Genomic DNA, 25,731 nt, shown 5'->3' with positions numbered 1-25,731 from the left:
TGTCCTGAAAAATCAGCACAAAGCTAGAAAATTAATGTTTTAGTTATAAAAAAATTCTATAAAAATAAATCTACAAACTAATATTATTTAATTTAATAGATTAAATTATAAATTTACTTTTATTATAAAGTAAATCTAACGTATCATTTTAAAAAATTATGTCAATATGTAAACTTATTTTTGTAAGATCTATTTATGATGGTAGCAATTCTCTATCATAAGTCCTATGACATCATGCATATGCTGTAACATTTGTTGTCCTTTTCTTCCGGAATGGCAACCACTCAGACTCTATGTGCTATGCATGTGGTACTTATCTATAAATGAAACTATGCATATGTTAATCAACATTTTGTCATTTCTTTTGACTTTCATGATGTATACCTCTTTAGTAATTTTGACAGAAGAAGATTATTTTGCAGCAAAACAATGAAAGCACTCGCTAGTAACCTTGCTTATCTTTTGTGGGTTTGGCGTGGCCAGGCAATAACCAAGAAGTTTCCCCAAGATGTGAAGGTTTGGAGGGGGTGGCTTTCAAATTTAAGCTTCTCTGCCAATTTTTGAAATTTGAAACCAAAAAAAGAAGTTCCTGAATCATGATGTCATGTACTCTCTGAATTCCGGACATAAAAATAGAAATGGTAAATGTTCTTGAGATATCCAAGTAAAATGATATCCGATGGTTGGACTTATTTGAAGACAGGCTATTATTTTGATCATTTGCTTTGGTTCTTTTGGGAAAAGGGCAGAAACGGACAATGAGAGTTAAATCCACAAAGCCGTTGGATCGTTTTTACTACATTTTGGGAGCAAAAATTAAGTTTACAGCCACTTTTATAAATTCTTTATATATTATATTAATATGATTAATTGTATCATTTTTTTAATATAAAATAATTATTTTAGTCAGTTATATCGATAAAGTACATAAAGAATATACAAAAATAATTATACATAATAGAATTTTATATGTAGTCATTTTTATATATTTTTTATGCACTCTATTGATGTGATTGATTGGTTATTAAAAAAAATTAATACAATTAATTATATTAATAATGTGTAAAAAATATACAAAAGTGATTATATGTAACATGACTATAGACTTATATATAGCTCGTGGAAATTAAAATTGATGTATCAAATCCCAAAAGCATGAGCTTAGAAGGAAAAAAAAAAAAAAAATCCCAAAAGCATGAAAATTTTATAATCAATCGGTATATATGGACCAAACTTTTGAAATCAGGCCCAGCCCGTTATTACACTCCTATTTATTTTCGTTGGAACTTGGGCCTTGGCTATAGAGAGCATCGGGTATACGGCATGTATCCTGCCATTGTTACTGACTACTGAGAATTCGATATAGAACTCTGAAGTCAAGCTGCCAATCAAAGCCCAGCCAGGTACGAAATTTTCTGTCTACACTGGTTTGTTTCTACTCCAATTGTAAATATGCTATTGAGTTGGTTTGTTTGTCGAAACTCATCACTTAAGTAAAGCGGCCAAACTGAGGCCGCCTTCCAAATGTTTGAGAAAATGCTGCATGGAGTAAAACAATTATCTTTTTACTCCGGACTGGAAACAGAATCTTCTTTTCAATGTTTGGTATAGTTGAACTACGCTTGTTGGTCATAGAGTGTTGGCGAGTTTTCTAATGTATGCCGTTGTGCGTGTGAAAATAAATATAAGAATCAAGGATATAGAACATAACGAAGTGAGTTGATATTTAATCGCATATGAACCTTTTGCGTGTTTTCCATCAGGGCTTTCGCCAGTTTTGCTTTTGCTTTATAAAGAATTTACATTTACGTTTGGGCACATTTACTGGTTTGGGTTGTATCAGGAAAGTGATAGATGGCATTAAGACGATTTTTTGGGTTTTCCGATGGCGAGTTGATGCGGGCGGATGCAAAACCTTGTTCCAGATTGATGAGACAAACAGCTGGGATTTTTACAGTCGGAGGAGGATTAGCATTTTGGATTCTTTGTAGATTGCATTATGGTTAGTACGATGTTTTCTCTTGGCTATTCATTCTTTTGGGATGCTACATTTTGCACCATCAAATTACAATTATTTTTTCAAAGTACTCATGCAACCAAACGAGTGGTAAACGGGGTCTCGGTACTGTCTCCTCTGGTTACATCCTAAAAGACCATAACTGTCAATTCACCACTAAAATATCAATTTTCTACGATTTGCAACATCGATCAAGATCTGATAAATAGATAGATGAAAAATGGGACATACAATCATGACGGGTCGGATCTTAGTCAGTTGTTCACATTGTCATAAGGTGGTATTTTAGAGGGTGCAAACCAACAGTTTTGGCAATTAAGGTGCAATTTAGAATAACAATGATTCTTTGGGGATGCTAACATTGCTCTCTTTCAAATTTTGATGTCTCCTCTACGTTTGATATTTTGATAAGTGATTGATCTTCAATTGGAATTTTAGTGGATATCATGTTTGCTTATGCTAAACTTTGGTGTGGATATTCTAAACTTTGCAGTAAAATACATCACCATTAGGACCTTATCCCACCTTCTTAAGTTGTTATGCACTTCTTGTAAATTGTATAAAGTATTGCTCCAACCAAAGACATCAAAGTAAAAGAAAATAACAAACAATGTGAATCTATTATCTTGACTAAAGGGACCATTTATGATTTCGTAAATGAGTCTGAATCTCCTAACATAACTTTCCATCTGACAAGTTTAATCTACTATGGTATGCTACAATTTTTCAGATCAAATACACTAAAGATATTGCCTTGTGCTTTTCTCTTTTATTTGATATAAATCATGATACATTTGATTGTTATGCTCATGCAGGTCCCAGAATTACGGTTCCTAGAAGTCTTCGTTGGGCAACTTGTGGAGCAGTATCGGTCAGCTCAACCTCCGCTTTACTAGTTCGCTTATTTAGTCCTGAATGTGAACCCCAGAACATAGCTGCTTATGACAATAACAAGTAGTGCTAGGTTGAAGCTCGTCTTAATATGTTTTCTCAGCTTTATATGAAGGCCAAGATGGACAACTAATAAGATTAATGTTCTTGGCATGCAATGTTGTTGTTTAAAAGTGCACTGTTTGTCTCACATTGGCAGGTTTTGATGACCAGGTTCCTAAAATGTTCCTCTCACATGAGCAAGTTATCTTTTATTTAACCATTGCCATACAATTCTGGTATAAAAGACGTCCAATGTAAAGCGCGATTAAAAATTCTTCCGTTATCGGCCGTGTATTTCCAAACATGAAAGTTCAAATAGCCGAGTCCATAGCCAAACTCACATCTTTAAGCGGTCAAGTAATATATATATATATATATTTTTAAATCCAGATAATTACTACTGGTGGAAAAGGCGAGGCTTCTTAACAAACACCACAATTCATGCAGTGTAAGAAATTAAAATAAATTGGCAAGTGCTAATTAAATGGTGCGGTTCTAGTTGGTTGTCTTGAGGATGGTTATATGAACACTTTATTGATTGGATTGTTGAGTCATCTATTGAAGGTGTATCCCACAAGAGGCCCTCTTCTGGACGGTTACACCGTTCTCAGTCCCTTAACGGCAACAAATAACAAATAGACACGTGAGGAATCCACATCTAAATACTATAAATCACATTATAGGGGATAGCAAAGTCCAATAGGTTAGAAAAATAGAGAACAAATTCACTTCGGTACTATCCCTTGCACTCTGCCGCATGTCCCCAGTCTGTCGCAGCCCGTCGAGTGCTCCATCACCTCTCTCTCTCTCTCTGAGAGGAACCACTCCCTCCCTCCCATCGAGCCCACCCATTCAATGTCTATCTAGATCTTACAAAAATCGCATTGTATTTTATAAATACAAAAATCATAGCTCCATCCAAAAATTTTCACACTAACATTTGAAAGAAATTTGGGGAAGATTTTTTAAACTGGTAATCGCAGCTCCATCCAAAAACTTTTTGGTAGACTGTTGTAAATTTACATTAGAAAGAAAGGAAAACTCTCTATGCAGGAGAGTTCGCGTAGGGATGCGCACGAATTGTCTACGTGGAAATTAATACGGTGCGTTTCATCCCCGTTTCACTTAATTTCCCAATTTTTGAAACTCATCTCGTGCACCCCTTCCCAATTTCCACCCTCTCCCTCCTCCATCTTCACCCTCATCCATCTCTTCAAAAGATTCATCACAAACATTGGATGGGTTTCTGAACCCTAGCCCCCTCCATGTCCCTCCTCTATCTCCTTCGTGTCGCGCCCCGTGATGGGTTTTTGAACTCTAAGCAGAAGCAGTGGCTTCTCATTGACACACTGCGGCAGCTTGAGGTACCTCTAATGAACTTTAAAAATCTCCATTCCAGTATAATATAATAACACTCATTTTCGCTACCTCTGCTTCTAGGCTTTGTGAACTTTGCTGTTTTTGTAATTTGAAAGTATGTCTTGGTTAGTGCCAGGTTGACCGATACAGAAATTGTTTTCTCGACTATAGTCTTCTAGCTTGAAATTAGTATCATATACTGTGAATGACATAATCTGGTATCTTCTAGAAGCAGATTATATGAATTATTTGTAAATAATAATGTTCTGCACTTGAAAGTGACATAATCTGGCATCTTCCATGTGATTTTAACATAAAAGGCATGAAATTAAGGTTAGGGGATCTTCCCATGTAGTTGTTTGCAAAGCATCTGTTGGTTGCTTCGAATTTCAAGGAAAAAAAAGACGGATATTGTTTGGATTTGACAAATTAAAGTTTTGCTTAAGCTGAAATACGATGAGTCTCAGTTGAGTGGAACTCTATTTTTTTGATCTTGCAGTGTAAAAATTACAGCCATGATTTCAATTTTTTCTTTTTTCGATAGGTAAACAAAAGTCTCTCAAACACCCCGATAATCAAATAAAACAAAGTAAATACAACACAATGCCATGTAACAATGATGAATCATCTTCAGAAGAAGTAAATAATAAATGAACATATGATTCTCAGAACAAATAGTTATCATTTTATTAGGTAGGATGGATGCCTTCTATCTCAAAAGAAAAAATGGCAATGCTGAATGTATTTATTAAAGGGGGCTTAGAAAACATGTCTTTTATTCTTTCTATGTAAGAACTCAATGGGGGTAAAATCTTGAGGGGTAGTTTTTTCTCTCTCCTTTGTTCCCTTTCTCCCTTCAATTGGAAAAGGGATACGTATGTAGCTTTTAAACTTGTTATATCTATTATTATTATTATTATTATTATTATTATTATTTTAGGTCTGTTGGAAGATATTGATCGTTACTATTAGAAGCAAATTTGTAGCATTTGCTTTCATCCCTCTCTTCATGACAGGTCGATTTGTGAACTATCTAAAATTTGTAACATCGGCTTCGAGCAAGGAATAGAATTGGGCTATAGAGATGTCTTTCTTCTCAGTTCAGTTATTGCTGTACTTGCATTGGTTGGCGTATTCCAAATTTAGATATGGAGGTGGACAAAAGAACAAGAAGCTTCGGAGCCAGAATTGAACTAGTCCCTTTGAATATATATGTTTTTACGGTTGCAGCAACAGTTTTTGCTCACAATATTCTAATGTTTTAGAGCCTTCGACGCTTGATAGAGGAGAAAGATGCAATGTATGGGTATAATGGACTGAAATACTTCTCAATAATTGCAGCACTTGCCATGAGGACAACTTATGATTTACAAAGGGGGATGACTTGGAAGATAATGGCAGTGAGTTCAGGTGTTGCAACCATCATTGCCACATATTGGGACATTGTCATAGATTGGGGTCTTTTGAGAAGGGTATCTGATACGATCAAAATGAAGCCCCACTTGATGGAAACTTTCTATATTGTACGTAAGGGACTATTTGGAATGTAGTGTATTATAGAACTATTTGGAACGTTGTTGTCACTGGATATAGGTTGATTTAAATCACTATTAAGTGGGACAAATGGCATACTTTCTTGATTTAACTACTCACAGATTAATACCTGATTTGGACATATGTACAAATTGAAGAATCATAATCTTCCTTCTATTACATTTAGTTTAGCTTCCTCAAAATACACAATTGTAATATTAAAAAACAGCAAGATTTGTGATTACTACCAAAATGTTGAAAGGGTTATATATTTACAGATAGTAGTGAGGTATATGGTTCATACATCAATGGTTCCATCCCTATTACCATAAAGCAAAATCTCCAACATCTGGCTGTGTTCCATCCCTATTATCCACTATCCGGCTGTGTTCCATCCACACCAAGACATCCCTATTAAATTTTCCTGCAGTTTACACCCACAAGACACATCCATGTTTTAAATTGATTAGAAAAATGGTGAAAATTAAGGGAACAACTTAAGGAACAAACTTATCACCTGTGTGGTCCAAGTAGATGGATTGCCATCAGCACTAGGGACAAATGGTGGTAACAACATGTGTCATTGGTGGATGGCAACCATGCATATAATTTGAGAAACCATCATACAATGATATTGGTAGCACCTAACATGGAAACCAATAATGATTATGAAACAAAGATGTAGTATTATAAATATAGACATTATTAAACAATCAAATGAACTTGATAAATACCTGGGTTGTAGGAATTGTTGATGGATATGCAGTAGGAAGTGTTATAGGAGATGCGTGCTCCTATGTGTGCTCCTTCCCTTTATCCATCTATCTAGAGAACATTAATAATCATTTTATAACAGAAGCTTCGGAACATCATTGATGCATATTTATCACAAAAATTGTTAGATATTAGTGGTGCTCTGCACAAACAGAATTACTCTTAATACTGCATTACATTATATATGGAGATGAATTAATAATAGAATTTAATTACATTTCTTGATAATTAATTGAGTCCCAGTGTTTTGTGGTCTCTAGTCGTGAAAGTTTTGGGTGCGAAAAAGGACGAAGTTGCTAGGTTGGAAACGTTAGCTCAAAGACAACAACAAAAAGTTATTTTCCGAACAACTTAGAATTTCCAAAATTATTTAAATGATTTATACATTTTTTGGTACTTTGTGTATACGACTCATTGTATCAAGGCAAATCAATTAGGCAGGATGCATTTCCTTTCTCTTTAAAGAAAACCAGCAAATCGGCAAAAGAAACTCAGCAAATCGGCCAAAGGGAAAAGTTTCTCTCTCTCTTCACTAAATTGATAGGAAAAATTTCACTACGCACCAACCACCGAAGGCGACCCCACGACAATGCCATACCACTTGATTAAACAACAAATTCATGAAAATAGTCTTTTATATAAATGGGCCACTTACCACTGATGATGATGAAGACTGGCAGAGGTGAAGTTTTTAAAACTACCAGAGATAACGCCGACGTAGATGACCGACGAGGTGGAAGTTCTCAGTTTGGAAAATGCTAAACGCTGTGCGCAGGAGATGAATAACAGCGATAGAGAAAGTTTCGGAGTTTCCCTCTGTTGTTTCTTTTTCATCTTTATTTGCTTTTTCTTTTTTCACTTTGTTTTTTATTTTTTTATTACACGCTGACTAGGCATCCCTGCGCAGCTCTCCTGCGCAAATTCTCCTGTACGTAGCGGGGTTCTAGAAAGAATATGGAAGAACAACCAGTTTTCCACCTTTGCTCTTGGGATAGAACTGATTTCATTTATCAAGGCTCTGTACACCTGAAAGTAAAAATGTAAAAAAGTTCACTGTTAGTCCATCGTACATGCATCTTTCCGATATTTGGTTTGAATTTTACTGCAATTAAAATTGATAAAAAAAAAAAAACCTCAATGATCATGGGCAGAAACTCAGAAGCAACTTTGAAGATGACTTCTTGATTTCCCTGAATCATCAAAAGAGTGAAGATGACTCTCTTTGTTGCATTTTCGGTGTTTGGATGGAGTGGGTGGGGCTTGGGATCGAGGGAGGGAGTAGAAAGAGAGAGGGGGAGAGGGAGATGGAAAATGGAAAGTTTCTCTACAATGCGGCCACAAGGTTGAAAAATAGAGTGTCTATGTGGTACATTCTCATTGGATGCCATTTTTTAGAGAAGAAAGGATACGCCTGCAGAAGATTTTCTCATCCTACAATGTATACTAAGGAGATGTTTGGGGAATGATATGAAAGGAAAAATCTTTAAATAGTTGTGAAATAGTTTATAAATAGTAATGAAATAATTTGAATTAAAATGTTTTATGTGGATTTAAGAATGAAGAGAGAAAAAGTTGAATAAAAATATTATAAAGTTAAAATATTATTAGAAAATATTATTTTTATTTTGGGATATGAAAAGTTGAATTATTTTTTATGTTTTGTTTAAAATTTAGAAAAGTTATAATGATTAGATAAAAAAATTAAAAATTAAAAAGTGTATGTTGAGTACTGTTTGGATGTTAGATGTGATGAAATGAGATGGGATAAAATTATCTCAACATCCAGACAATCCCTAATTCTAACGCTGTAGATATAATTGTTGAAAATCTCCAATGTTAACGCTCAATGCTTTCTCTGAAAGGGATAGGTGAGAGAAAGCCACCTTTTTGTGAAAATAGAGCACTAACATGCTACTAGAAAATTGACAAATAATTAGATGGCATAGGGTGCGCGCAGTTGCAAAAGATAGAGGATGGTGATGAAACTAGCTTCTATGCACTTACAAAATAGCTATGGAAAACTATGACATAAAATAGCAACAGTAAGAAAAATGGAGGGAATGGGGGTAGAAAAATGTTGATAGAGAAAGAAGATGGTTGTGGTGGGGAGTGACGCCTAGGAAGTGCCCAAAACCATGCAAAGGTAGGGATAGATGCAAAAGATCTATATTTAGTTGTTCAACTAAACTCAATTCATCTCAAATTAATTATTGATAGGACTAACTACTTTTTAATTTCTCATAAAAGAAGTTACACTCATCTCAACATACTTCATTCATTTCAATATAACAAATTCAGGAAAATGATACTATCACCAGGAAAATGATACTATTACCACTGGTTCTTACCAATAGATATTACTACTAGAATTTTTTATTTTTTATTTTTTAATAATATTGTATTTTTTTGGTTTTTTTTAAAAACTATTTAAAAGTGTTAAAAAATACATATTAAAAAAAAAACCAATTATACTTAATGGTAGTTTCAACAAGAGTTAGGAGCAATGGACGGAGCATCATCCAAAAGTTAAACGCATTTCAATTTTAAAAAGCTAAACTTATTTAAATGAAATATATAAAATAGTATGATTTACAACTCATTTCAATCTTCAAACACAGCAAAAAATGCGTGAGCTTTCACATACAAATGGAAATGGTGGAGGCGGCTTGATTTCTTTTTGTTTGGGAGAAATCAATTATAATGATATAGGATGCGTATGTTGGCAAGGAAAGTTGAAGAGAGAAGAGGAAGGGAGTTGTCGTTGGGTTGGGCAGAAGGGAGGAACTTTCTCCCTCCACCCCGAAGTTGACTGCCTGAGCTGGAACTCCTTGGTTGAAGGGCCATGCATTGAACCTAACCCGTTGTTACGCTAACTAACGAACTGATCCTTACCTTGTAACAATTAATTGAAAGTGCATGGAAATCAGGTCTAGCCGTTGACATTGACACCAAAACATCAACTTCAAGTGTAGATCTGTGCCTTCACATTTAAGAGCGCTTCAACAATTGCATGCACCAACGTAAAAACTGTGTCGTTCTTCCTAAATAGTAATGATAGGTCCTAGTCAGAGCGACAAACACGAGAATGAATAAATATCTATCATAAAATGAATATTTCATAAATCTCATTTTATGTGTTATCTCTTCCATCTGCATCATCATCGTCCCGAACATCATTTGTAACTTGAAAAAAATAGGGATCGACATGGAGGCAAGTACCTTATTATCTATCACTTTCTTTACGTGGAGGTTCACAGATGCCAAGTAAGTGAGGACTATAGGAGCCAATAGGGTTTGGAGATTGGGCATGCATTGTAATATCAGCTATTGTAATGCAGACAAAAGAAAAAGAAGGCAACATTCAACATCAAAATCTCCATCCTAAAACAAATACCGTCCATTAATGTGGAGTTTTTGACTTATTTTATAGGTTTTGATGCCTACAGCTTCCTTTTGTCTTTTTAACCCTCTCCTCCTCGTGCCCTTCCAAGTTTCTTACCTCTTCATTCAACCAAAGATCACCACACTTTACATACAGACATATTAATGGAATTGTTAATGTCTAGTTAATTGTACAACAGACTGAATGGAGGAACTTATCTTCTATTCCAAAAAAGAACTCATGGGCCAAGGAGTTGTCATTCTTCCGATTTTGGTGTAGATAATAAATCAATTTCACAGACGGTGTCAACTGTTAATATCGGATATAGAAATCTATTTCCTTGGAGTAATTGGATTCAATTTGTCTTGTAAAATATTTTCCTTTTAAAAGTCTGGGTCTCTTTCTTTTTAGAAGTCTGAGTCTCTTGTCCTATCTTTTCTTGACTTTATCTCTTAACTTGATTCTCGACCTTATCTTGATGCTAAATTATAGGCTGTTAATTTGATTCCTACAAGAATAAACATATTTTTGTGTAAATTTCTTTCAAACTAATATAAAGCGTCATGAACTTGTGTTGTATGATTGTATAAGATGGATGGTTTGATTTCTGTAGACATCAATTATAAGAATAGATTCTCCATATGTAGGAGACATGCATGACCCTTTACACGCCAGTGGGAGTCTTGCAAGTTTTCAACTTGCAATTGTAAATGGAAATCAGAGTCACCTCACTCATAACAATTTTGCTCCCATTTGTTCTCTTTTGTGAATGAGGAATATACCTCTAAATTTCTTAATTCTTTTCAATTTAAACCATCATTTAGGCCTATTATAGTGAGTAAAAATATGTATCAACATGGTGCCAAAAATACTTGAAAATCCATCAATAAGTTATAATGTGGGGTCTTGTAAGTACGTAATTTCATTAATAAATAAATTAGGGTTAGGTTGGATATAAATCTTTGAATATTCCCCAACGAGAGATGGGACAGATGCGATTGCAAAATCATTGACCTTTCCGGGAAAACAAACATTTCATAAGAAAAGAAAATAGAAAAAGTAAAACCCCACCCAGTTCCAACTATAAAAAGAGATTAAAAACACATGAAACGAGCATACACACGGGTAACCTTAGCAACACCAAAATCCACGTGCCTGCCATACCCCGAGTATATCCAAAACGGTGTCATGTGACTCGTTTAGATTGTTATTAGATTATATATATGTAAAAGATATTTTTTTATGAATATAAGATAAATTCATATATTAGCTATTCTATTTATATAAATTTCTATATTAGAATAATTATTTTTTTATTATATAATAATAAAATAAATATTTTTTTATGAATATAAGATAAATTCATATATTAGCTATTCTATTTACATAAATCTCTATATTAGAATAACTATTTTTTTATTATATAATAATAAAATAATATAAGATGAATTTGACTTTAACTATTTATATCAAATTTTTATATTAGTTTATCTATTTAATTATTATATAGTAATAAATAATTAATAAATTAAAAATTATTTAATTATTTAATTATTATTTTATTTTATTTTATCATATTTTACTATTTTACCTATTATATATGTTAATTAGTAATTATATTTTAATTAAATTATGAATTAAAAAATAATAAAAATTTAAAAAATAGTAACTATAAAAAAAGAAAGAGAATTAAAAAATAATAAAATAAAAATTTATTTCTAAATCAGTAACTATCAAATTTGATTTTATTTTTATATATACTGTAGTTAAAAATTAAGAAATTTAATTATAAATAATCTATTACAAGTGATTTTTATGTCTAAAAGTAAAAATGGACTTTAGTTTTAAATATAGATAATCCAACTAGAGTGCTCTTAACGACTGAGTAAAGAAAGAGTTGGGTGGAACTCCCATGGCTCCTACTTGTCCTCATACCGGCCTATTTTGCCGTCTCTCTCTCTCTCTGTCTCTCTTTCATCATCCCCTCTGCTGCTCACACTCCTCTAACCCTCTGATATGCCTTAACCCACACACCATGGCCTCCAACCATCTCAACGGTGACTCCCACATCCTCCACCACCCCAAAAAACCCAAACTTTCTTCCACTTCCACTTCCCTCATCACTCCCTCTGAAATCCAATCGGAATTCTGCCACCATGATCCGTCCGTCGCCCGCATCAACAACGGCAGTTTCGGTTCCTGTCCGACCTCCGTTATCAAGGCCCAACAGGTCCTACAGCTCGAATTTCTCCGCCAACCCGACCACTTCTACTTCAACTGCCTCAAGGAGGGGATTCTTAAATCTAGGACAGTCATTAAACAGCTCATCAACGCCCGCCACGTAGACGAGGTCTCTATCGTCGACAACGCCACCACCGCTGCCGCCATCGTCCTCCAACGTATCGCCTGGGCCTTCGCCGAGGGCCGTTTCGACAAAGGTGACGTCGCGATTATGCTTCACTACGCCTATGGTGCTGTCAAGAAATCCGTCGAGGCATATGTCACCCGCGCCGGCGGGTGCGTCATCGAGGTACAAATGCCTTTTCCTGTTAATTCCAACGATGAAATTATCCATGAGTTTAGAAAGGCATTAGAGAGAGGGAAAGAGAACGGCAGGAAAATTAGGCTGGCTGTGATTGATCATATCACTTCCATGCCGTGCGTGGTGATCCCTGTGAAGGAACTGGTCAAGATTTGTAGGGAAGAAGGTGTTGACCAGGTTTTTGTGGACGCGGCCCATGCCATTGGGTGTACTGATGTTGATATGCAAGACATTGCGGCTGATTTCTATACAAGCAACTTGCACAAATGGTTCTTTTGCCCACCTTCCATTGCTTTTTTGTACAGTAGGAGCTCGCCCAAGTGCTTGGACTTGCATCACCCTGTTGTTTCTCACGAGTATGGAAATGGGTTGGCCATGGAAAGTGCTTGGATTGGAACTAGAGACTACAGTGCACAATTGGTGGTTCCAAAAGTTTTGGACTTTGTTAATAGGTTCGAAGGCGGTATAGAAGGGATCAAGAAGATGAATCACGATAATGCTGTGGAGATGGGGCAGATGTTGGCCAAAGCGTGGGGGACCAATCTCGGGTGTCCTCCGGAGATGTGCGCAAGCATGATCATGGTTGGGTTGCCGGCTTCTTTGGCAATCTCAAGTGATTCGGACACTTTAAAATTAAGGGCACATTTGAGGGAGAATTTTGGTGTGGAAGTGCCACTATACTACCGGGCACCAAAAGATGGTGAGGTTGGCGTGATAACTGGATACGCACGGATCTCCTATCAAGTCTACAATAAATTCGAGGATTACACCAAGTTCAGGGATGCAATTAACAAACTTGTTTGTGATGGTTTCAGTTGCAATCTTCTTTCTATTTGAAGAGGTATGCTTTGCTTTCTTTCATCCATTTTATTTTTGATGGCTTGAAAGCCCCTGATATAGTCTACTACTTCCTTTCCTTGTGATTACTTCATTTGCTTTTTGTACAGTACAGTTAGTTCTCCTATCTGATGTGTGCGTGAATTGTGATGACTTGCTTTTAAGTGTATTTTCGCTGAAATAATTGTTTTTATTTTAATTAATATATCGGTTATTTATTTTAATTTATTTGCGTTTTAAAATTTGTTTTTGATTTAATTTAATTTATTTGAAGTTGTGTTTTATTTCTTTTAGTTGTTTTGTGGTTTTAATCTTTTTGGCGGTTTGTTTCGTTTTCCCGGAGTGAGGACTGGATCTCATCTCTTTTCACATCTTTTTTTCCTTTTTTCTCTTTTTTCTTTTTCTTTTTCCCTTCTTTTCTTTTTTCTTTTTCTTTTTTCTTCTTTTTCTTTTTTTCTTTCTCTCTCCCCGATCCGGACCCCCCCGAGCTCTCTCTCTCTCCTCCCTCTCCCTCACGCCGGCGTCCTCTTCTCCAGCCCCTACCGCCGCCGTCCGGCCACCGTTCGGCCTCCCACCGGTCCCATTCTCTTCCTCTCCCTCCGGTGCACCACCCCTCCAAAATCCACCCCCAACCGGCCGGCCGTTTGGCCGGAAAAGTTCCAAGAAGGGCGCACGGATTTTGCTCCGATCCGCCGCCATCGCTCCACCTCCGGCCACCATTTCTTCACCACTTCATCACCGACTCCTTGCCGTCCTAACCCACCCATTTCCGGCCTCCAACGACCACCGGAACAGCTCCTACGAGCTTAGTTTTCGTTTTGGGTAATCCGGCCATTCCGCCGCCACCCACGACCGTTCGCCACTTCCAATAGCTTCACAACCATCCCTAGACCATTCCCTATCAATCTCGTGTCCTAATTTGTCCCCGTTCAAAAGTGGGTTTTTCAAACCCACGGCCACAGTGAATTTTCACTGTGACGTTGCTGTTTTTCCGCCGTTTGCAACGCCGCTTGTTTTCTAAAATTGCCGTATAGCGCTGTAAGTATTTTCCAAACCCTATTTTCAGATTTTAATATATATTGCTCATTCAATTATTTATTGTTGTTGGTTGTTGATTCCGGACTGAGTCCGAGGAGTTTCGGGGGTTGGATGGATGGAGGACGGAGTTGTCTGTTTAATTGATTTATGTTGGTTGGTTATTTTATTATGCATTGATATGGCATTTCATGGTGCATGCACGTGTGTTTTTGTTTATGTGTGAAAAGCCTGAGTATTGGCGTGAGTGGTTTTACGGGTGCGTGTGTATCACGAGCCCAAGCCGGGATGGGTTATTATCTCGGTAGAGCTCCTCTGGTCACTCGGGAGCGGAATAAACTGAGTGATGTCCCCTGAGTTGTCGAGAGAGATGACGGGAGCGGGGCTAGGGGATGCTTGGCTACGAACGCGCCGGGCGCGGAACCGGGCATCGCCCTACTCACCGACTCCGTGGCCCTTCGCTGGCGAGGGCTAGAGGATGCTTGGCTACGCACGCGTGGGGCGCGGAACTGGGCATCGCTCGTTAGGTGTCACATGCGTGGTGGTACTCTACGGTGTGACACTGGAGCCAGGGTGTGCGGATGACCCCTAGGGGAGGTCATGGTGCATACGGTTAAAAATTGGATAATGGTTTATGAGGCCAAATGGGACTTTTGGCGTGGGCCGGATGGACTTCTGGCGAGATATTGGGCCAAATGGACTTTTGGCGGCCAAATGTGACTTTTGGCGTGTTTTTCGGAAATGATATGTTTTGGGCCAAATGGGTTTTTGGCGTGTGTGGAAAACTTGTGTTTTATGGGCTTTGTGCATTGGGCATGTTTCATACATCTTGTTTGAGTTTTATGTGTTTTTATCTGGTAGTGTTTGGGTTTTACTTACCTGCGGTACCATTCGTGGTTCCGTAGCTTTTGGTACAGAGTTAGAGGACGAAGAGGAAGAGGCTGAGCCCGAGGACGCGGCTCCGCCGGGTTGCTGATGCTATCTTTTATATTTGTTAAAACTGTATTTGTGTTTTGTAATATTTCATCTATGTATGTTTTAAACAGCTTATATTACGTTAAGAAAAATTCTGGTACTTAGTTATGACTTTCGTTATCCGCTGCGTGTTTTCTCTGTACACGTCTGTTGCCTTGCACACACTCGGCACCCGTCGATGGGATGGTGACCCGGGTTGTCACCATCCGGACGTATCAATTTCCCCGTGTTCGGGCGTGGGGATTTGGGGGCGTCACAGGTGGTATCAGAGCGGTTTGGCTCTGGGTAAAACCACATGTCCCGTAGGTAGTACCAGAATGTTTTTAAAGTTGTGTTTTTGAAAATTATGTTAAGTATAGTTGTTTTATTTGTTTTATTTGTGTGAGCTTGTTTGTTTGTTTTTATTTATTTAGTTATGTTTTGGCATGCTGGTTTCTTTCGTTTCTTGCTGTGTAGTGCTGTTTTGTTTTGATGGTTTTATTTGTTTTCTTAAAGGAGGGTCAAGAGTAGTGTTGTGACAGGAATATGGGGGGACCAGGGAGAACCTTGTCTGCAACAAGGAGGGTATTGGCCACAACCAGGAGGTCCTTGGCCATATCAGGGAGGGCCTTGGATGTATCCAGGAGGGTCCAGCAGCATGATGCAAGCCGGATGCACCTATGAGCGCTTCCTAGCGCATCGGACTCCACACTTCACTGGAAATGAGGATCCAATTCAGGCTGGAAAATGAATCAAAGATCTGGAGAAGACTTTTGAGGTGTGTGGGTGCACTGAGGCACAGCAAGTACTTTACGCTAGCTACCTCTTGCAAGGTACCGCTTCTGATTGGTGGGATACCAAGAGAGTGCTGTTGGAATCTGAACTGGGATCTTTCGCTGCGGTGACCTGACAGCGTTTCAAGAAGGAGTTCAATGACCGCTTCTTTCCCGCATCGGTAAGGAAGCAAAAGGCAAGAGAGTTCTCCAATCTGGTCCAAGGGGGCGCGACAGTGGAGCTGTACGCCCGGAGGTTCATAGAACTTGAGCGGTTTGCTCCTCACCTTGTCGCCACTGAGGAGATGCGAGCAGATCGTTTCCAGGAGGGGCTGCGTCATGACATACACCGTATGGTGGTCAGCCATCGGATATCCACTTTTCAGGAGTTAGTGGATGTGGCCACCCTTATAGAGCGGGAAAATAATCTGAGTATGGGCTCCCCTCCAGGGCAAAAGAGACGGAGTTTTTCTAGTGAAGGAAGCAGCTCGGGTTCGCCTCAGAAGTTTGTTCAGCGGACCGGAACTCGACCTCAAGCATCCTCAAGTGTTCTCATGGGAGGACGTATGCCTGTTTGTGGAGTTTGTAATAGAGCTCATGAGGGCGAGTGTCCGACGAGTAGCGGACCCCAGTGTTATCGGTGCGGCCAAGTGGGACATATTGCTCGGGATTGCCCCGTCAGAGTTCAAGGAAGCCGTGGAGGTAGACACGGTGGAAGAACCAACCCGAGACAAGCAGTGCAAGCCCGGGTTTATGCTGTCACACCCGGAGAGGTGGATGATGAGGCACCAGCGACCCATGATGCTGGAGTAATCACAGGAAGAGTCCGTTTGTATGAGTTTTATGCTTGTACTTTGTTTGATTCCGGTGCTTCACGATCGTTTGTGTCTTCCACGTTTGCTCGGGTGTGTAACTTGGTAGTGGCGCTACCCGATGGCGAGATGGTGTGGTGTTCTAAGGTTGCTTTGGGATGCCCGTTAAATTTTGAGGGAAGATTCTTGGATGCGGATTTGGTGGTGTTCAAGCTGTTGGGTTTTGATATTATCCTCGGAATGGATTGGCTATACCGATATTCTGCGAGTATTAATTGCAGAAGTCGGATAATTAGCTTTCAGCTTCCAGATGGTGATTGTCTGGAATTTGTGGGGAGTAGATTAAAGGAGAAACCGATAACTATATCGGCGATTCAGGCAAGACGAGAGATTACATGGGGAGCGGATGCATTCTTGGTGCAGATGGTGTCCACGCCGTCTGAGAAGAAGTCTTTGGCAGACATTCCAGTTGTGGAAGAGTTCCCCGATGTATTTGTGGATAACTTGCCCGGACTACCTCCTGTTCGGGAGATGGAGTTTGTTATAGACTTGGAACCTGGAGCGGCTCCTGTGCATAAAGCTCCTTATCGCATGGCACCGGCTGAATTGAAAGAGTTGAAGACTCAGTTGCAAGAACTGGTAGAGAAGGGATTTATTCAGCCTAGTACGTCGCCGTGGGGTGCACCAGTTTTATTTGTTAAGAAGAAAGATGGAACCCTCCGTATGTGCATTGACTATCGGGAATTGAACAAGGTGACCATAAAAAATAAATACCCTCTCCCGCGGATTGATGATTTGTTTGACCAGCTTCAAGGAGCAGCCGTGTTCTCTAAGATTGATCTGAGGTCGGGATACTACCAGCTGAGAATCAGAGACCAGGATGTGCCTAAAACTGCTTTCAGGTCGAGGTATGGGCATTATGAATTTAAGGTGATGCCGTTTGGGTTAGCTAATGCCCCTGCAGCGTTCATGGATTTGATGAATAGGGTGTTTCAACCTTACCTGGATTCCTTTGTGGTAGTATTTATTGATGATATACTGATTTATTCCCGAGATGTTGAAGAGCATGTGTATCATCTTAGCCTGGTACTAGAGAGATTGAGAGAACACCAGCTATACGCCAAGCTCAGCAAGTGTGAGTTCTGGTTGGAAGAAGTTAAATTTCTTGGGCATGTAATTTCCCGGGGCGGAGTGGCAGTTGATCCTAGTAAGGTAGAAGCCATTTTGTCATGGCCACGCCCAACTACAGTACGCGAGATCAGGAGTTTCTTGGGTCTCGCCGGTTACTACCGAAGGTTTGTAGAGGGTTTTGCTCGCCTCTCCGAACCTCTCACAGCTTTGACTCGGAAGAATACAGAATTTGTGTGGTCAGAGAAGTGTGAGAGAAGCTTCCAGGAATTGAAGAACAGGTTGACAACGGCACCAATGTTAGCACTCCCAGAACCACATAAGCCATTCGTAGTCTTCAGTGATGCGTCTAAGTTTGGTTTGGGTTGTGTCCTTATGCAGGAAGGACGGGTTGTAGCCTATGCATCTCGTCAGCTTAAGGACCATGAGAAAAATTATCCGACGCATGATCTAGAATTGGCTGCGATTGTTTTTGCACTCAAGATCTGGCGGCATTTCTTGTATGGGGAAGCTTGTGAGGTATTTACTGATCATAAGAGCTTGAAGCATTTGTTTTCCCAGAAAAATCTGAATATGAGGCAGAGGCGATGGCTGCAGCTAATCAGTGACTATCAGTGTGAGATCAAGTACCACTCGGGGAAGGCTAATATAGTTGCTGATGCTTTGAGCCGGAAGTCACATTTGGAAGATGAAGCCGAACCGTCAGAAATGGATTCGTTACTTTATGGGATGAGAAGGCTCCTTATAGAGAGTTCGCAGCAAGTAGAGATTTTGTCTTCAGTTCTTGATATTCGGGTAACTGACTTTGAAGAATTGAAAGCTCTCCAAAGAAAGGATCCGAAGCTGCTGAACATCAGGAAAAGAGTCCGAAAATCTCGAGGGCCGTTGCACTATAGCATGGATAGTGATGGGATACTTCGGTTCCGAGATCGCAGAGTGGTCCCAAAGGACTCAAATTTCAAAGAACGGATCATGGCGGAAGCTCATGCGGCCCCGTATTCAGTTCATCCCGGCAGTACAAAGATGTATCGAGACTTGAAAAAAACTTACTGGTGGGATGGAATGAAGAAGGACGTTGCCTTATATGTGGAGAAATGCCACACGTGCCGTCAGATAAAGGCCGAGCATCAGAGACCTGCAGGTATGCTCCAACCCCTCCCTATTCCTGAGTGGAAGTGGGATGACATCACGATGGACTTCGTAGTGGGTTTGCCGAGAACACCTAATGGAAAGAATTCTGTTTGGGTGATTATGGACCGGTTAACGAAGAGCGCTCATTTTCTGCCTGTTAATAACACCGACTCTTTGGGTAAGTTGACCCGTTTGTATGTTAAGGAGATAGTGCGGCTAAATGGCATACCAAAGAGTATAGTGTCGGATCGAGACCCGAGGTTCACATCGCAATTCTGGAAGAGTTTGCAGGCAGCTTTGGGTACTAAGTTGAAGTTCAGCATTGCTTATCACCCGCAGACAAACGGCCAGTCAGAGCGCACCATACAGACCCTGGAAGACATGCTGCGAGCATGTGTCATGGAATTCCAAGGGAGTTGGGAAAATCATTTGCCGCTCATTAAGTTTGCCTACAATAACAGCTACCATGCGACCATTCAGATGGCTCCCTATGAAGCTCTTTATGGGAGAAAGTGTAGGTCGCCCTTGTGTTGGGATGAAGTTGGGGAGAGTAGGGTAATTGGACCCGAAATAATTCAAGAAATGCAAAGCCAAGTCCGGATCATCAGAGATAAAATGGCGGCAGCTCAGAGTCGCCAGAAAAGCTACGCTGATACCAGGAGGAGAGAATTGTCATTTGAAGTTGGTGACTGGGTTTATCTTAAAGTCTCTCCCATGAGAGGTGTTAAGCGTTTTGGTAAGAAGAGAAAACTAGATCCGAGGTACGTCGGCCATTTTCAGATTCTGGAGAGAGTAGGGTCCGTCGCCTATAGGGTTGCTTTGCCAGATTATTTTGGGGATGTTCATGATGTCTTCCACGTATCATCCCTGAAGAAGAGCTTTGGACAGCAAGAGCCACGTTTCATCGACCCAGCAGGTATTCAGTTGCAACCAGATCTCACTTACGAAATTGTTCCGTCGCAGATTTTGGATTGGAAGGAGCAACAGTTGAGGTCCAAGACGATACCTTTAGTTAAAGTGGCTTGGGGAGATCCGTTAGCTCAAGACTTCTCTTGGAAGCAAGCAGCGGACATGAGGGAGCAGTACCCGTATTTGTTCGAATGATGAAGGTATGTATTTTAATCTTGATCTCAGTTGGATTATGAGCGTTTATGTGGCTTGCTTTAAGTTGGTGGTTGATTTGCAATTTCGAGGACGAAATTGTTTTTAAGGAGGGGAGGATGTGATGACCCGTTTTTAAGTGTATTTTCGCTGAAATAATTGTTTTTATTTTAATTAATATATCGGTTATTTATTTTAATTTATTTGCGTTTTAAAATTTGTTTTTTATTTAATTTAATTTATTTGAGGTTGTGTTTTATTTCTTTTAGTTGTTTTGTAGTTTTAATTTTTTTGGCGGTTTGTTTCGTTTTCCCGGAGTGAGGACTGGACCTCATCTCTTTTCACATCTTTTTTTCCTTTTTTCTCTTTTTTCTTTTTCTTTTTCCCTTCTTTTCTTTTTTCTTTTTCTTTTTTCTTCTTTTTCTTTTTTTCTTTCTCTCTCCCCGATCCGGACCCCCCGAGCTCTCTCTCTCTCCTCCCTCTCCCTCACGCCGGCGTCCTCTTCTCCAGCCCCTACCGCCGCCGTCCGGCCACCGTTCGGCCTCCCACCGGTCCCATTCTCTTCCTCTCCCTCCGGTGCACCACCCCTCCAAAACCCATCCCCAACTGGCCGGCCGTTTGGCCGGAAAAGCTCCAAGAAGGGCGCACGGATTTTGCTCCGATCCGCCGCCGTCGCTCCACCTCCGGCCACCATTTTTTCACCACTTCATCACCGACTCCTTGCCGTCCTAACCCACCTATTTCCGGCCTCCAACGACCACCGGAACAGCTCCTACGAGCTTAGTTTTCGTTTTGGGTAATCCGGCCATTCCGCCGCCACCCACGGCCGTTCGCCACTTCCAATAGCTTCACAACCATCCCTAGACCATTCCCTAGCAATCTCGTGTCCTAGTTTGTCCCCGTTCAAAAGTGGGTTTTTCAAACCCACGGCCACAGTGAATTTTCACTGTGACGTTGCTGTTTTTCCGCCGTTTGTAACGCCGCTTGTTTTCTAAAATTGCCGTATAGCGCTGTAAGTATTTTCCAAACCCTATTTTCAGATTTTAATATATATTGCTCATTCAATTATTTACTGTTGTTGGTTGTTGATTCCGGACTGAATCCGAGGAGTTTCGGGGGTCTGATGGATGGAGGACGGAGTTGTCTGTTTAATTGATTTATGTTGGTTGGTTATTTTATTATGCATTGATATGGCATTTCATGGTGCATGCACGTGTGTTTTTGTTTATGTGTGAAAAGCCTGAGTATTGGCGTGAGTGGTTTTACGGGTGCGTGTGTATCACGAGCCCAAGCCGGGATGGGTTATTATCTCGGTGGAGCTCCTCTGGTCACTCGGGAGCGGAATAAACTGAGTGATGTCCCCTGAGTTGTCAAGAGAGATGACGGAAGCGGGGCTAGGGGATGCTTGGCTACGAACGCGCCGGGCGCGGAACCGGGCATCGCCCTACTCACCGACTCCGTGGCCCTTCGTTGGCGAGGGCTAGAGGATGCTTGGCTACGCACGCGCGGGGCGCGGAACTGGGCATCGCTCGTTAGGTGTCACATGCGTGGTGGTACTCTACGGTGTGACACTGGAGCCAGGGTGTGCGGATGACCCCTAGGGGAGGTCATGGTGCATACGGTTAAAAATTGGATAATGGTTTATGAGGCCAAATGGGACTTTTGGCGTGGGCCGAATGGACTTCTAGCGAGATATTGGGCCAGATGGACTTCTGGCGAGATATTGGGCCAAATGGACTTTTGGCGGCCAAATGGACTTTTGGCGGCCAAATGTGACTTTTGGCGTGTTTTTTGGAAAGGATATGTTTTGGGCCAAATGGGTTTTTGGCGTGTGTGGAAAACTTGTGTTTTATGGGCTTTGTGCATTGGGCATGTTTCATGCATCTTGTTTGAGTTTTATGTGTTTTTATCTGGTAGTGTTTGGGTTTTACTTACCTGCGGTACCATTCGTGGTTCCGTAGCTTTTGGTGCAGAGTTAGAGGACGAAGAGGAGGAGGCTGAGCCCGAGGACACGGCTCTGCCGGGTTGCTGATGCTATCTTTTATATTTGTTAAAACTGTATTTGTGTTTTGTAATATTTCATCTATGTATGTTTTAAACAACTTGTATTACGTTAAGAAAAATTCTGGTACTTAGTTATGACTTTCATTATCCGCTGCGTGTTTTCTCTGTACACGTCTGTTGCCTTGCACACACTCGGCTCCCGTCGATGGGATGGTGACCCGGGTTGTCACCATCCGGACGTCTCAATTTTCCCGTGTTCGGGCGTGGGGATTTGGGGGCGTCACATGAATGCAGAGTTTGTATGTGTTAATTTGAAACTACGTAGATGATAGGTTTGTCTTGTCATCTATAAACGATTCCGACCCATCTGTTAAACCTGAAAATATCAGTCCTCAGGTATGCCCATTACACGTAGAACTGTACCACCAGAGCTAAAGAAAGCATTCATAATGTTCTCATAGAAGTAGCAGATAAGGGCTGTCAAAAAGCAATAGCATTAAAATATGCATTTAATTTTGTTGTTTAATTGAAAATTGAGTCATTTTATTTATTTATTTATTTTTGGAATGAGCATATTGTTTTTCCCTTTCCAGGTATGTGAAGAATGTATAAACTACAAAGGCTATTTTTTGAGATTTAAGTGATTATGCTGCTATTGCAGCACACCTGTTTGACTTCGCCTTCTTTTTAAGCAAACTCATTTATCCTTCTCCACCATATTCTTCTATTGAATATTTTCTTACTCTCCATATTTAAAAAATCTTCATGGGCTCCTTCAAATTCCTGGACCCTCCACAACACTACTTATTCTCTACCTTGCCTCCTAGCAACGAGATATATACCCTTAAACAAATTTTATTACTATAGATTTACTTGTGCATTTTATCTAGTTAATTCATTGTTATGTCATGGAAAAACGAACCCCCTCATACAAATATTTCTTCAGGTGGCCCGTATCAGGTACAAAACTTTACACTGTTTGTATAAGGAATTCAAGTTAGTACAGTTTTTTCAATGATGTTCGGAAAATGTGTATACTTACCTTAATTAAATATGTAAGGGTCTTGGTCTCGGTGGTATACTCCTTCCATGTCTAAGGTTTGAATCCTCTTAGGTACAAACAACTTCTATGGGCCATTTTACAGAGAAAATTTCTTCTTGATTTATCCAAGGAGCACTTGTTATCAAGGGTCTGTGCACCCTTGAGATTAGTTAAGACTTTGTTCTTGGACACCCCGGTGCCAATAAAAAAAATTAAATTTACTTATAAAAAATCATTAATTATATTTTCTCATAAAAATATTACCTTGATTAAATTTGAACCCAACAGTGATGATAAGCGGTGATACTGTAACACCTGTAAGCACCATTCTCGTAATGTAGAATTAGACATTATTTGTTATTTCAAATATCAAGGATTGCATGGAGTGATATTACTTGTTCTATTTTTTCTTGCATATTTCAAATATTATTTCAATCCCTGCCTTCCTGAAAACACTATGGATTGATTGCTGCTGAACAAGAAGAAAAACATCTTTTTAACATGGTCACTGCCCCTGTTTCAAATGGCAAGTGTTGTTTGTCATTTAGCTTTGCTTTACAGCCTTTACTAATATCTTTCCAACATGCTCTTAGACTTTGATGTCACCGTATCTTTTTCTAAGTCTGAAAACTCATTTATCATTTTAGGCAAACTAATTTATCCTTCTCCCTGGCAAGAAAAGTTAGTTACTAGTATCTTTCCAAATGGTTTTTCCTAGAATGCTTTTTAAGTCTAAAAACTCTTAACTAAGTTGTGCCATTGGTGTCTGTCTGTTTTGCTGTTCTTAATTTAAATACTAGCATACGTTTCTGTTCCCTTTTGAACAACCTTGTGCCGTTTGAAGACTGCCAACTGAGATTGAAACTTCTTTTTAATGTTGTGAATGTAACAAGTAAATCCTCAGTACCGTTGTCAGCTAAGAAAATTAGTATTTGTTGCTTTTGTAGTCAAATGTAATGGAGAGCAAAAACAGTTAGGTTTTGTGATTTGAGTTCCTAGTAGAGATGTTTATATATGTGTGTGTGTGTGTGTTGGGCTGTAAGAGCTACTTGTATATGTTTTCTGACTACTTGACATTTGGATGCTCTTTAACATTTGAACTCAGGAGTTGACTTTTACTCTTGCCAGGGCCCAGGAAAAGCGTTGGGCGCTGAAAACTCGTGACTTTACACTAAAGTTCTTGCTTTCACAATCGTAAACCACCATCTCCCCAATGCAAAAGCACAAGCATTTGACTCTTTTGCAGACTAATAAGCAGCATTTGACTAGGGGAAAATAACTTGTAGTTCAGTCAATCGTGGATGAGACTCGACGGAGAAAAAGTTCTATTTGGCAAGAATAAGTTAAAAGGGTTTAGTTTAACTAGTCATGGACATTAGACATCCACACTGCATAAAATATTAACTCAGGGAAATGTATGCAGTGATGTTGTCTTTCTCAACTAATAATGCTATTTCACCATCCAAAATTTACAATGAGTGACATAATCTGGGTAATCGCACCTGATTTATTAAAAAAAATTAAAATTATAAACACAAAATGGTCGAAAAGAATTTGGAGTTTTAGTTTATATATATATATATATATATATTTTGAAAGTCATTTTGATTTGAATATAATTTTTTTTTAATAAAATATGTGGTGTTATGGGATGATAACATGTCAAGATGGCTTAAAAACATTATTCTTTTTAAACAGTAGAAAGTACTGAAAGTATTTCAGTAAGAAAATTATTAGACTTTCTAATCCAAGAAAGTAAAAGGTCTTGTTTGGATGCACAGATGAGATGTAATGCATCTGAGTTGTATTTCATCATTCATCTGTTTATCCAAATGGTTAGAAACAAAATCTTAAGTCATTTCTGACTTTTCAACTAATGCTATAGTAATGATACAGTAATACTAAGTACCACATTTTTAATATATATAATTATCTATTAGAATTTTTTATTTTATTGTAATATACAATTAGAAAAATATATATCGAATTTTATAATATATAATATAATAAATAGGTCATAACATAATAATATATCTTGGAGATGTCAAAATATTTATAAGTTTTTAAATTAATAATAGATATTACTTATTTTTAATATATTCATAATATTTTTTACCCAATAATTAAAAATATTTTCAATAATTAGTAAGACACACCACTTTATCAAATCTACAAAAATTTAATTATCTTATCTTATTTCACTATCTAAACATATATTTTTTTACAAACTATCTCATCTCATCTAAATTTAAAGACTTTAAATTTTAATTTTAGTTTTTCGTAGCTTTATTGATAAAATTTATGAGAGAATGGATGTTTAAGAAAATGGTAAAATTAAAGTTGGCGGTATTTAAAAATCTAAATGACAAAATCT

At 38.9% G+C, this 25,731-nt stretch overlaps 3 protein-coding genes and 1 long non-coding RNA gene across 8 annotated transcripts; 3 read left to right on the top strand and 1 right to left on the bottom strand.

Annotated features, from left to right (window-relative positions):
• Nucleotides 1-1,245: 1,245 nt before the first annotated feature.
• Nucleotides 1,246-3,142, top strand: LOC122317428. Of its 2 annotated transcripts, none has more exons than XM_043134523.1 (3): nucleotides 1,246-1,403; nucleotides 1,844-2,002; nucleotides 2,833-3,142. In XM_043134523.1, exons 2-3 carry the CDS (start codon nucleotides 1,855-1,857, stop codon nucleotides 2,973-2,975), a joined length of 291 nt encoding a protein of 96 aa, XP_042990457.1. In that variant the 5' UTR covers nucleotides 1,246-1,403; nucleotides 1,844-1,854; the 3' UTR covers nucleotides 2,976-3,142. The 2 variants fall into 2 exon arrangements, with proteins under 2 accessions (XP_042990457.1, XP_042990458.1); XM_043134524.1 differs by lacking the exon at nucleotides 1,246-1,403 and adding an exon at nucleotides 1,425-1,714.
• A 238-nt stretch (nucleotides 3,143-3,380) lies between these two features.
• Nucleotides 3,381-5,957, top strand: LOC122317427 (phosphate transporter PHO1 homolog 10-like). Of its 3 annotated transcripts, none has more exons than XR_006244463.1 (2): nucleotides 3,381-4,314; nucleotides 5,326-5,957. XR_006244463.1 is itself a non-coding variant. In XM_043134522.1 (2 exons), exons 1-2 carry the CDS (start codon nucleotides 4,216-4,218, stop codon nucleotides 5,857-5,859), a joined length of 384 nt encoding a protein of 127 aa, XP_042990456.1. In that variant the 5' UTR covers nucleotides 3,956-4,215; the 3' UTR covers nucleotides 5,860-5,957. The 3 variants fall into 3 exon arrangements, 1 of the variants encoding a protein (XP_042990456.1); XR_006244464.1 differs by having other exon boundaries at nucleotides 5,250-5,957; XM_043134522.1 differs by having other exon boundaries at nucleotides 3,956-4,314; nucleotides 5,575-5,957.
• A 31-nt stretch (nucleotides 5,958-5,988) lies between these two features.
• LOC122317429 lies at nucleotides 5,989-7,885 on the bottom strand. The gene is made up of 5 exons (XR_006244465.1): nucleotides 7,750-7,885; nucleotides 7,272-7,642; nucleotides 6,577-6,667; nucleotides 6,360-6,486; nucleotides 5,989-6,266 (listed from the first exon to the last, which is right to left on the bottom strand). It is a non-coding gene; the product is annotated as an uncharacterized LOC122317429 (long non-coding RNA).
• Nucleotides 7,886-11,865: 3,980 nt separating this feature from the next.
• On the top strand, nucleotides 11,866-24,781 carry LOC122314732 (probable L-cysteine desulfhydrase, chloroplastic). Of its 2 annotated transcripts, none has more exons than XM_043130296.1 (2): nucleotides 11,866-13,381; nucleotides 24,486-24,781. In XM_043130296.1, the coding sequence occupies exon 1, from the start codon at nucleotides 11,911-11,913 to the stop codon at nucleotides 13,375-13,377; it is 1,467 nt and encodes a 488-aa protein (XP_042986230.1). In that variant the 5' UTR covers nucleotides 11,866-11,910; the 3' UTR covers nucleotides 13,378-13,381; nucleotides 24,486-24,781. The 2 variants fall into 2 exon arrangements, with proteins under 2 accessions (XP_042986230.1, XP_042986229.1); XM_043130295.1 differs by lacking the exon at nucleotides 24,486-24,781 and adding an exon at nucleotides 22,273-22,332.
• Nucleotides 24,782-25,731: the final 950 nt, after the last annotated feature.

The sequence above is a fragment of the Carya illinoinensis genome, chromosome 7, assembly GCF_018687715.1.
Source record: "Carya illinoinensis cultivar Pawnee chromosome 7, C.illinoinensisPawnee_v1, whole genome shotgun sequence".
Classification (NCBI taxonomy): domain Eukaryota; kingdom Viridiplantae; phylum Streptophyta; class Magnoliopsida; order Fagales; family Juglandaceae; genus Carya; species Carya illinoinensis.
Note: the sequence above shows the minus strand (reverse complement) of the source record. Positions and strands in the feature narration are given on the sequence as shown.

Coding starts and splice junctions, on each gene's coding strand:
- LOC122314732 (XM_043130296.1), top strand. CDS start 11,911: ATGGCTCCTACTTGTCCTCATACCGGCCTATTTTGCCGTCTCTCTCTC.
- LOC122317428 (XM_043134523.1), top strand. CDS start 1,855: ATGGCATTAAGACGATTTTTTGGGTTTTCCGATGGCGAGTTGATGCGG. Junction 2,003..2,832: donor TCTTTGTAGATTGCATTATG/GTTAGTACGATG, acceptor ATGCTCATGCAG/GTCCCAGAATTACGGTTCCT.
- LOC122317427 (XM_043134522.1), top strand. CDS start 4,216: ATGTCCCTCCTCTATCTCCTTCGTGTCGCGCCCCGTGATGGGTTTTTG. Junction 4,315..5,574: donor ACACACTGCGGCAGCTTGAG/GTACCTCTAATG, acceptor CTAATGTTTTAG/AGCCTTCGACGCTTGATAGA.